General features: G+C 23.5%; 7 protein-coding genes across 7 annotated transcripts in view, besides 17 other annotated features; all 7 read right to left on the bottom strand.

Annotated features, from left to right (window-relative positions):
• Positions 1-184: a repeat region.
• Positions 185-218: 34 nt separating this feature from the next.
• Positions 219-261: a microsatellite.
• A 2-nt stretch (positions 262-263) lies between these two features.
• On the bottom strand, positions 264-713 carry EDI_266340 (uncharacterized protein; the record flags this gene model as incomplete). The annotated part of the gene is made up of 1 exon (XM_001734195.1): positions 264-713. The coding sequence occupies one exon, from the start codon at positions 711-713 to the stop codon at positions 264-266; it is 450 nt and encodes a 149-aa protein (XP_001734247.1).
• Positions 714-890: 177 nt separating this feature from the next.
• Positions 891-921: a sequence feature (AT_rich).
• Positions 922-1,329: 408 nt separating this feature from the next.
• Positions 1,330-1,448: a microsatellite.
• Positions 1,449-1,502: 54 nt separating this feature from the next.
• On the bottom strand, positions 1,503-2,435 carry EDI_266330 (uncharacterized protein; the record flags this gene model as incomplete). Its single annotated transcript, XM_001734194.1, has 1 exon — positions 1,503-2,435. One exon carries the CDS (start codon positions 2,433-2,435, stop codon positions 1,503-1,505), a length of 933 nt encoding a protein of 310 aa, XP_001734246.1.
• Positions 1,657-1,705: a microsatellite.
• Positions 2,436-2,904: 469 nt separating the features above from the next.
• Positions 2,905-2,932: a sequence feature (AT_rich).
• Positions 2,933-2,940: 8 nt separating this feature from the next.
• Positions 2,941-3,008: a microsatellite.
• A 28-nt stretch (positions 3,009-3,036) lies between these two features.
• Positions 3,037-3,133: a microsatellite.
• A 14-nt stretch (positions 3,134-3,147) lies between these two features.
• Positions 3,148-3,257: a microsatellite.
• A 49-nt stretch (positions 3,258-3,306) lies between these two features.
• Positions 3,307-3,413: a microsatellite.
• Positions 3,414-3,448: 35 nt separating this feature from the next.
• Positions 3,449-3,625: a sequence feature (AT_rich).
• A 141-nt stretch (positions 3,626-3,766) lies between these two features.
• Positions 3,767-3,948: a microsatellite.
• Positions 3,949-4,378: 430 nt separating this feature from the next.
• Positions 4,379-4,415: a sequence feature (AT_rich).
• Positions 4,416-4,514: 99 nt separating this feature from the next.
• EDI_266320 (uncharacterized protein) lies at positions 4,515-5,429 on the bottom strand (the record flags this gene model as incomplete). Its single annotated transcript, XM_001734193.1, has 1 exon — positions 4,515-5,429. The coding sequence occupies one exon, from the start codon at positions 5,427-5,429 to the stop codon at positions 4,515-4,517; it is 915 nt and encodes a 304-aa protein (XP_001734245.1).
• A 5-nt stretch (positions 5,430-5,434) lies between these two features.
• Positions 5,435-5,501: a sequence feature (AT_rich).
• A 31-nt stretch (positions 5,502-5,532) lies between these two features.
• Positions 5,533-6,642, bottom strand: EDI_266310 (dual specificity protein phosphatase, putative; the record flags this gene model as incomplete). The annotated part of the gene is made up of 3 exons (XM_001734192.1): positions 5,533-6,110; positions 6,175-6,469; positions 6,547-6,642. 3 exons carry the CDS (start codon positions 6,640-6,642, stop codon positions 5,533-5,535), a joined length of 969 nt encoding a protein of 322 aa, XP_001734244.1.
• Positions 6,112-6,169: a sequence feature (AT_rich).
• A 178-nt stretch (positions 6,643-6,820) lies between the features above and the next one.
• Positions 6,821-6,880: a sequence feature (AT_rich).
• Positions 6,881-7,104: 224 nt separating this feature from the next.
• Positions 7,105-7,151: a sequence feature (AT_rich).
• A 26-nt stretch (positions 7,152-7,177) lies between these two features.
• Positions 7,178-7,624, bottom strand: EDI_266300 (uncharacterized protein; the record flags this gene model as incomplete). The annotated part of the gene is made up of 1 exon (XM_001734191.1): positions 7,178-7,624. One exon carries the CDS (start codon positions 7,622-7,624, stop codon positions 7,178-7,180), a length of 447 nt encoding a protein of 148 aa, XP_001734243.1.
• A 247-nt stretch (positions 7,625-7,871) lies between these two features.
• Positions 7,872-8,453, bottom strand: EDI_266290 (uncharacterized protein; the record flags this gene model as incomplete). Its single annotated transcript, XM_001734190.1, has 1 exon — positions 7,872-8,453. One exon carries the CDS (start codon positions 8,451-8,453, stop codon positions 7,872-7,874), a length of 582 nt encoding a protein of 193 aa, XP_001734242.1.
• Positions 8,454-9,080: 627 nt separating this feature from the next.
• Positions 9,081-9,610, bottom strand: part of EDI_266180 (uncharacterized protein) — a gene marked incomplete at both ends in the record, with an annotated part of 855 nt that continues 325 nt past the window's right edge. The window contains 2 exons of the mRNA XM_001733188.1: positions 9,081-9,429; positions 9,490-9,610. The exon at positions 9,490-9,610 is cut by the window's right edge and continues 325 nt beyond it. Coding sequence (XP_001733240.1) covers positions 9,081-9,429; positions 9,490-9,610 — 470 coding nt within the window. The remainder of the gene's footprint in view (positions 9,430-9,489) is intronic.

Here is a 9,610-nt window from a genome sequence, read left to right as displayed (position 1 = left end):
ATTAATAAGTTATCTATTAAAATGAATGGAGAAGAAAAACAAGTCCAGTTAAACCACATATTATATATGGACGATTTAAAGATAATAAAAAACAACATCAATGAAATGGAAAAAGCAAACAAATTAACAAAAGAAATATTTAATAGAATATGATTAAAAACAAATGTAAAAAAGAATAAAATAACTATTTCAATTAGTTTTTAAGAGTTTTTTTCATAAAATAAATAAATAATTAATAAAATCAAAAAATATGTAAATAAAAATTAACAGTCTCCTTTTTTTCCATTTCTTTTGCAAGTAGCACAAGTACAAATATTGTTGCAAATAGGGCAAACAACAACACCAGGAAACTTTTTCATACAACGCCCACACATTCTATGGTATTTATTTTTTTCGCAAGTGAAATAAATTTCTTTTCTTGTTTTACAACAATGACAACTTCCAATAGGAGAGCTTTGGTCAGTTGTTTCTTTAGTGTTTTCAGTTTGGGACGACGAAGGTGTTTCTGGTCTGCTATTGTTTTTTGTTGTTTCTTCAACACAAACCAATCTACCAGATTCCATTAATTGTTTAATTGTGAAATGTTCATCTTCACAGACGACATTGGTAAGAGTTTTTCCTTGTTTTCTGAGTTTATCAGAAACAACACTAATGAGTTCATTTATGGTATTATGCGGTGTAAGACATACCTCTAACCATTGTTCACTCTCCATTCAAACAACTTTTCGATTATTAGTAGATAAAGCATTTTTGAAATGGTTGAACATTTCCGTGCTTATAACGGCCTTTTAAGATATAAAATATTTAGAAGGTGAGGGTTGATAAGTATTATTAATTAATGAAAGTATTAAGATTTTCCGTACCGACAACCACAAATCCATTCTTAAAAGTTTAATTTAATTGTTAATTATTTTTAATTATCTCTTCATTAATTTAATTGAGAATTGTTTGTGTAAATAAAATACACTTTCTCTTATTTATATTTCACTTTCCTAATTAATTAAAGAATATTATTATAAGTTCATATAACTTTCATTTTCCATAAACTTTATTTGTATAAATTTCTTTCTTGTTATTAACTGAATAAAAAATTATAAATACTGAATATCATTATGTTATAAATGATAATCACAGAAAAATATATTAACAAAGAAAGAACTAAACTAAATAATTTCATACTTCTTTTTTTTTTTTAACTCTCAGATACATGTAATTACTTTTTTGAAACGTTAAATAATTTTTGAATAATAGATATCTTTCTTTTATTTTTTCATAGTTTTTGTATAGAAGAATAAAATGTTTGTAAATAAAAAGAAAAATTATTTTTTTTAAATTAATAATTAATAATAAATTAAACAATATTTGAATAAATAATAAACAAATTGATAAATCCTATTTAATAAATTGAAAATAAAAACATTAAACTAATAAAAAATGACTTTATAAATTTTGACAGTTCTTTTTTATTTTTTTGTTAACAATATTGTTCTCAAAAAAACAAATCAATTAACAATTCCTCGCATGTCTAAAGACTTTCCAAGAAGTTTTCTTTCTTTTTTCTCTTGTTTATGTTGTAATACCTTTAATCGTTCTTCAAGTAATTTTTGTCTTTCAATTATTTCATTCTCAATTTGAATAAGACGTAAATCAACCTTCTTCCTTTCTTCTTCAATTTTTTTCTTTTTCTTTTCTTTTTTCTTCTTTTTTCCTTGTTCAGTGTATCTGTCAGTTGCTTCTTTTAATGTTTTTTCAAACTCATCTTGTTTTATTTTTAAATCATCTTCTAATAACTGAAGTTCTTTATCTAGTCGTTCTCTTTCATTTATTATAACTTCTCGTTCATTTTCAAATTGTTGTTTTTCTAATTTTAAGCGGTTTGTAGTAGAATCAATTTCAAAGGAGAGATGAGTAGGTGTGTTAATTTTATGTGAAGTTTTGCTATCTTTTTGATCTCCATTGTCTTCTTCTTTTTTAGACCTCTTTTCTTTTTTCTTTGCTTTCTTATCTTTAACGGTTGATTGTAATAATTCTAAAGATATTTTTAACCTTTCTAATTCACAGTCAATGCTATGAACTTCTTTCATTAAATTAACTCGTTTTTGTGTTAATTTTTTAATTTGTGTTTCAATATTAAATTTTAGTTCATTTCTTTCTTGTGGTTTTCCTTTTAATGACTTTAATGGTTCATTTATTTCTTGTAAAAACTCTTTTGCAAGTTCTTTATCAATATGTTGATTTATTGAATCAATTTCTTGTTGTGAAATAATCATACTTTGACATCTAAATGTTCGTTGTTTTCTTTGTCTTTCATTATCTTTGACTATAGAATTGAAGACTTTTTCATATTCTCTCATTTCTGTCTCTGGGTCATTTCTTTTTTCTTTGACCATATCTTCTTTTCTTTTAGTCATTTCTTGTTCTTTTCCTCCACTCATCCCGGTTCCTTTGATTTTGCCTATTTAAGTTTTCTTTTTTTTTGGCAAAAATAATAAATATATGAAACTTTTTTTAATTCACATTACACATTATCTTTCACAAAATAAAGTACTGACATCATTACAACTGTTGATGAAGAATTACTAAAAACAATTCACACTAGTAACATTATAAAGAATGTTATTTAAATAAAATGGTATGAACAACACTAAAAACTGATTCGTTATTACTTAAAATAAAAAGAGTTAGGAGTATTTAAAGAAAGGACAAAACCAAAATAAAGACTTAAATCACTGACAAAAATTAATAATTAATTTGTTTGTACTTTCTTTTGTTTATTTGATGTTTTATCTTTTATTCTCTTTCTTTTCCTGATTGTTGAATAGACTTATATATCTCTGTACTCACCTCCATGGTATTGCGTTATTTTGTTAGATTTTGCATATTCAAAATCAGATGTCTTTGATCATTATTTCATAATATTTTATAATAAATTGTTTTTTGATTATTGTTATTGTTATTAATTTTATTTTATATAGTATTTTATATTATTATTTTTATTATTTTTATTAATTTATAATTAATTAGTAATTATTAGATTTTTATCATTTTTTATTATTTATTATCTTATTTATTTTCTGTATTAATATATTGTTATTTTTGTTTTATTCATTTTTTAATTATGTTTTGTTTCATTAAATTCTTCATTTCTTTATTTTATATTCTTTTTTCATTTTAATTATTTTATTTTTATTGAATATTAATTTTATTTGATTATTTATTTCTTTTTCATTCTTTATATTTATTTTATATTTTAATTTAGTCATTCTCATTATATATTCATCATTAATTCTTGTTTATCAATTTGTATATTCTTATTTATAATATAATTTAATATTATATGTTTAATTATTATTATTTTATCATTATAAATATTACATTATTTTAATTTATCATTTAATGTAATTATTACTTTTTAATCAATACAAATATACCAATTTCTTACATTAACTTTAATTATCTTTATTCATTTCTTTTTATAATAATATTCATCATTATTCTAATTGATAATTTCATATCATTTATTTCATTTTCAAAATATTTTATTAAATGAATATTTATTATTTAATTTCAATTATTAATATATGTTTCATTAAATTTAATATTTAAATATTTTATTATTATATATGATTCATTCTTATTTTGTACCAATAAATACATTTCATTATTTTCATTTTTATTAATTCTTTTATCACATGATTATAAAATCACTTCCAAACTCAATTCATTTTCATCATTTCTCTTATTTCATTATCTTCTTTTCATAACATATTATAATTCTTATTAATTCATATTCATATTCATCTCTTATTATCTTATTATTTCAACATTATGATATTATATATTTTCTTTTATAATTTTTATTGTTTATTTTCATAATGACATTAATTAAATACTCTGTTTGAATTATTGTACTATTATTTTTATAATAGTTGCTTTTCTTTTTATTATAAATATGTTTATTTGAAAATAAACACAATTGTGTTGATAGTTATGATGATAATAATAAAGTGATTATGGGTTTATTTCATTAATATTGATTATAATTATTATATCATTGATTACATCTTTCAAATCTATTTGTTAATATACTTGTTTAAAATGAATTGTTCTTTTTATTTCAGAAATTTATGACTAATAGATAAGTGGATACAGACTAAATAAAACAAAGATTTGAACAACTAAAAGTTATACTTAGTATAAATGAGGAAGAAACCGAAGAAATTATTTAGAAAAAAAAAGATCTCAATAAACAAAGTTACATTTACAGAGAATATATTCATAGTAAAGATATGAAAAATCAATACACTAAAAACAATGACAAAATAATGAACATGAAAAAATAGTCATAATAGAAAAACTTACAATGATTATTACAATGAAAATAATTCTTTATTTTAAATTAGTTTTTTTAAAATCTCAATAATATTCTTAATGTCTATAGTCTTAATCCTTTTAAAATAAAACAATAACATGAATTGTTTAGTTCGTTGATAATAAAAAGTTTACTTCTTTCATTATTTACTTAATTCTGGTTTCTTTTCATTCTTTTTCTCGCTTCTTTTTTTGGGTTTTTTAGAAGAGTGTTCTTTCTTTAGTGTTACAATTAAAGGAGATTCTGTTTGTTTTGATACAGTCAAAACACGAGCATATAAGTCAGTTAACTTCTTTGATAATTCTTCATTACCATCAGGATTTAATGATTTATTTAAGTCATCAAGAAACATTTCATCTCCACTTGCCTTCATTTTTTCAATAATTAAATTCATTAACTCTTTTCTTGGTGCTGGTTGAGAAGATGAAGATAATCTTTTACGTGATTTTGCTTCTTTCTTTTCTTCATCCTCACTCTCTTCAGAAACAGTTTTATCATTCTTTTCATTAAAATCATCTTCATCATCACCATACCTATCACTGAAATTAGAATATCGTTCTTCTTCACTTTGGTATTCCTTTTTTTTAACTCTATTATCATCAGAAGCATCAACCTCTTCTACAGCATTTGAAAAAAGTGGTTTTTCCATATCAGCCTTTCTGCTAAAAATCCAATTTTCATCTAAAATATTTATTGTAGCAGTCCCATCATCTTGTACTTGAATTAATGCAAACTTTTCTTCTTCTTTAATTTTTCTACTTCCTAAAGTGATAATTGGTTTAGTTGAAATCATTTGATTTGTTATTGGATCTAATTTAGGTGCAGGAAGTGGTTGTTCACCTGCAGAAAGAATAAAAGGAGCATCAGTGATAGCCTTTTTATAATACTGTCTTTTTTGTTCATCTTTTTTATTTGGTGCTTCAGGTGTAAGAACATCTTTAATAAGTTTCATAGGTTGAGGAAGTGATTCGAATTTTGTTTGTTCAAACTGTGCGAGAATAATTTCATCTTCTTTTAAATCATTTTTAAATGTGAGATGAACCTGTTGGTTATTCATAAAAGAAATAATAAATAACTTTCAAAGATTTTTTTTATAAAAATTTTAAGATTTTATCTTTTAAGAAAATATGACAAAGAGATAAATGTAACAATACAATAAATTAATGTGGTTTGTATTTTTGAAGTTGTTGAGCAAAAGCAGGATTTGGACATACACAAAAACGGTGTGCTTTTACTTTTGCAAGAGCGGCTTCATAAGTTAATTTTTCTTTTTTCATTACATATGCAATAACTAATGACGCTGATCTACTAACTCCAGCAACACAATGAACTAATACATTTTTTTCTGCTGTAATAAACCGATCAATAAATTCAAATGACTCACTAAAATGAGATGAAACATCATCAGAAATACTATCCCCACATTGAATAAACAAATACTCAACTTTCTTACTTGTATATAATGGTTTAGTTCCAATAGAAAGTACACCTTCAATATGATATTCTCTTAAGAACGGTTTAGTTGTAGATTCAACAGAACCAAGGAATAAATGAGGTAATATACAGTTTGGTGTGAGCTGAGCATATGGAGTACCAAAATCTTTTGAAAATACTCCATTGTCATTTTTCACAACAGTGATTTTGTTAGCAATAACAGAAAATGAATGAATAGACTTTAATGGAATCATCCACTCATAATCGAATTCCGTCAGTTCATTCCATCCTAAATCTAATTCACCTATTTAATGAATAATATTAATTTATATGAAATTATAAAAAAAATAATAATAATTTAAACAAACTTATTCCAGTAAGGTTAGTGAATTTGTCAAGAGGTAATGATTCAATTCGGTTGTGAGAAAGATTTAATACTTTTAAATTTGTCATATTACATAACAATGAAAAGTCAATGAGTTTATTATGACTAAGATTTAATGATGTTAATGAATTCAGTTGAGTAAATTCATTTGTCAAAGTATCAATCTTATTATCAGAAAGATCTAATGTATTTAATGAAGTCATAATTTGAATTGGAGGTGTGAGTGTTAATAAATTATTAGAGACAATAATTGTTTTGACATTTATAGGACTTATTTTCTAGTATACATGAGTCATTTAAATTAATTAGAGAAAAAGGAAAGAAAATAAAAAGAAGTAAGATAATAAAAACAAACATTTTGTTTTAAATACCCAGAAATATACTTTAAAAACTTTCCATCTGTTAGATGCTTTTTACTTGCATTGATCCCATAGCCTAATTGACTTTTCATTTTGTTCTATTTATTCTACTTCTAAGTTCTGTTTTATTTTTGTGGATAAAACCATCTTGAACTAACTATTCATTATAGTTTTATTAATAGAAAAATCTACAAATTGCGAATTTAAAAGATTCTTGAAATGAAGAATGAAATGTTTTTCGTATTCCTTCTTTTGTGTTTTTCCCATCTGAATTAAAAAATATTTCTGTTTATTTTTCATCATTAATTTTTTTTATGTAATATAAAAATTCTTAAGTGATGTTTTAAGATAAGGAAATAAAAGTAATGAATCAAACAAAAAAATGTTATTTATTATTACCCACCAGAAAAACTAAAAAAGAAAAATGATTTAGTTCTAATTATAAACAAATATTCATCATTATTGATCAAAACCCCCATCTCTTTAAATAAAATAGAAAAGTTTCAATACTAAAGAATCAAACCCATCTTCCTTTCTTATATTTGATTCTTAAGTAATATATATAAAATATTTTTTTTCATTTAAAAAAGTTTAATAAAAACGTTGTTCATAAAAAAATATGGACAATTATTGAGAATTAAACTTATTCTTATTTGAAGGTAATGACTCTGAAAATGAAGATGATTTTTCTATAAGTAATTTAAGACGTTTATTTTCTTGTTCAAGAGAAATACACTTTTGTTTATATTTAATAAGTTCTTGTTGAATTTCTATAAATTTATCTTTCTTTTTTTCCCTACTACATTTAGAAGACCATCTATTTTGTATTCTTCTTCTTAGTTTTTTAATTTGAAGTTCATCATTTAAACGTAACTCATTACGAGATTTTATTCTTTCAATTTCTCTATCAAATTCTTTTAAATCAAGTTTTTCAAGTATAGTCCAATTTATTTCTTTTTTAAATGGAGATTTAGGTTTGACTTCTTTTTTAGAAGATTCACGAGGTGATAATCTTTTTCCATTAATGTTTTTTGTATGAACATTAAATGGATTGTAAGGTACTGTCTTCGACATCAAAAAGTGTAGAACTTTTAGATGATGGCGACACTAACGGACTTCTGGACTAAAGTATTTTCCTTAATTCTTACTTTGAAATCATGTATTTTTTCCTTATTTCTCAGTTATTTTAATAAAAAAGGAAAAATAGAAAAAAAAAGAAGTTTGTAACGACTCTTTCGAAAATCATAAATTCTTAAAAATGAAAAAATAAATAACAAAAATTTGAATGATGAAATAGTTTTTCTGTTTTTCTAGATTTAAATCAAAGATGATTAAATTGAGTCTGTAATAAAGAAATTATTTGTGTGTCTTTTTGTTCTAAAGTTATTGAATATTGATTACTCAAACGATCATATATTAGAGAATTTATTTTATTTCCAACTAATTCAATTTCTTGAGTTGAAAGTATTAGTATATTATTGTGATATATTTCTATTACAGTTTCATATATCATTGAATGGTTATTTCCACTAGTAAATGAAGAACGAAATGAATATCCCATAATAAAGGATAAATCTATGAGTAAGTGTATTTGCTCAAAGATTTTATTCTTAGAAACTCGTTGTTTTGCTGTTTCTGAAGGAATTCCAATTGAAATATCAAAACTAATTCGGTCTTGGCATCTTTTATTTACAAAAGCCTCAACATCAATCCAATCTTTGTTAAGTTCTATTCTTCTGATATTAATTAATTGTAGAGAAAGGTTACCTTTTTTAACTGGGCGTTGAATAAGGAACGAGTATTGTTCATTCAATAAAGCAATAAGTGTACATTGAACACATACTTGATAGTCACGCTGGGTTTTAAAAATGCTCATTTTATATAGGATTTTCAGTGCTAACATTACAAAGGAAATTTCATATTAATCAAGAACAATTTGGAAAGAGTCGGCAGTCTCAATTGAATTATTTTTTCGTAGAAAATAAAAATATATTCAAAAACCGAACACTTTGGAAGTTTTATTTTTTGGTTTTACTTCAAAGCAACATCTTTTTCAATTTAATTTCATTGGTTCTTCAAAGGCGAAACATCAAAAGTTAATTTAATTCTTTTTAGACTAAATTAATAAAATCTCTTAATAATTGATTGTCTTGTATTGTTATACTTTTTTTTAGAGAAAGAAGTAAAAGAAAAAAGGAGATGATATATTTAACTAGGGGATATTTTATGGTTTCTTTACAAAAAATATTTGAGAAATACAGTTTAATCTATTTTTCAAAACAATATAAAAAGAATTTGTCTTATACTTATCAAATAAATAAAGAGAAATTACTTCACTAGCAATGTAACTAATTAATTTTTTAAAGTAATGAAACGTCTTGATTTGTTGTTCCCAAATAAGGTAATCCACAAGCACTTGCACTCATTGCTCTTTTTCTTGGAGGTGCAGCTAATTGTATTTTAAGAAGATGATGTTCTTTTTGTCCTGGTTCAATACAATGCATTGGGACATTATCTTTATTTGTTGGTACTAGGACAAATTGAGATGATGTCTCTCGAGGGGTTTTGGATCAGGAATAGAATAAACATTTATTGGATCTTGTGATAATTGTTTTTGTTGGTGTTCATTTTGTTGGATTGGTTTAATATTAATATCTGGAGCACTTTCTTTTCTTTTTTTGTGATGATGGTGAGGGTTGTGTTTAGTTTTTGATATTTTAGGTTCTATATCATTTAAGGATAAGTATCCATGTTGACTACTTGGTTTAACTTTTTTCATTTCATTAAGGTGGTGTCTTTTATCATTTAAAATATTCAATAAGTCAGAATATTTACTCTTTTTAGGATCTTTAATATTTTCAATTAGTTCTTCAAAATTTCTAAGTTTAATTTGAGTTTCTCTTTTTCTATTTTAAATCTTTCATTTATTTTTAACAAACTTTGATAACTTTTTTGCTTCTTCTAACACAGAGTCAAATTGTTCATTTGGAGTGATAATTTGAATAGAACATTTTTTAATACATTTTTGAACTTTATGCACATACTTTTCAAATTCTATTG

The sequence above is a fragment of the Entamoeba dispar genome, genomic scaffold, assembly GCF_000209125.1.
Source record: "Entamoeba dispar SAW760 scf_1105229458003 genomic scaffold, whole genome shotgun sequence".
NCBI lineage: Eukaryota > Evosea > Mastigamoebida > Endamoebidae > Entamoeba > Entamoeba dispar.
Note: the sequence above shows the minus strand (reverse complement) of the source record. Positions and strands in the feature narration are given on the sequence as shown.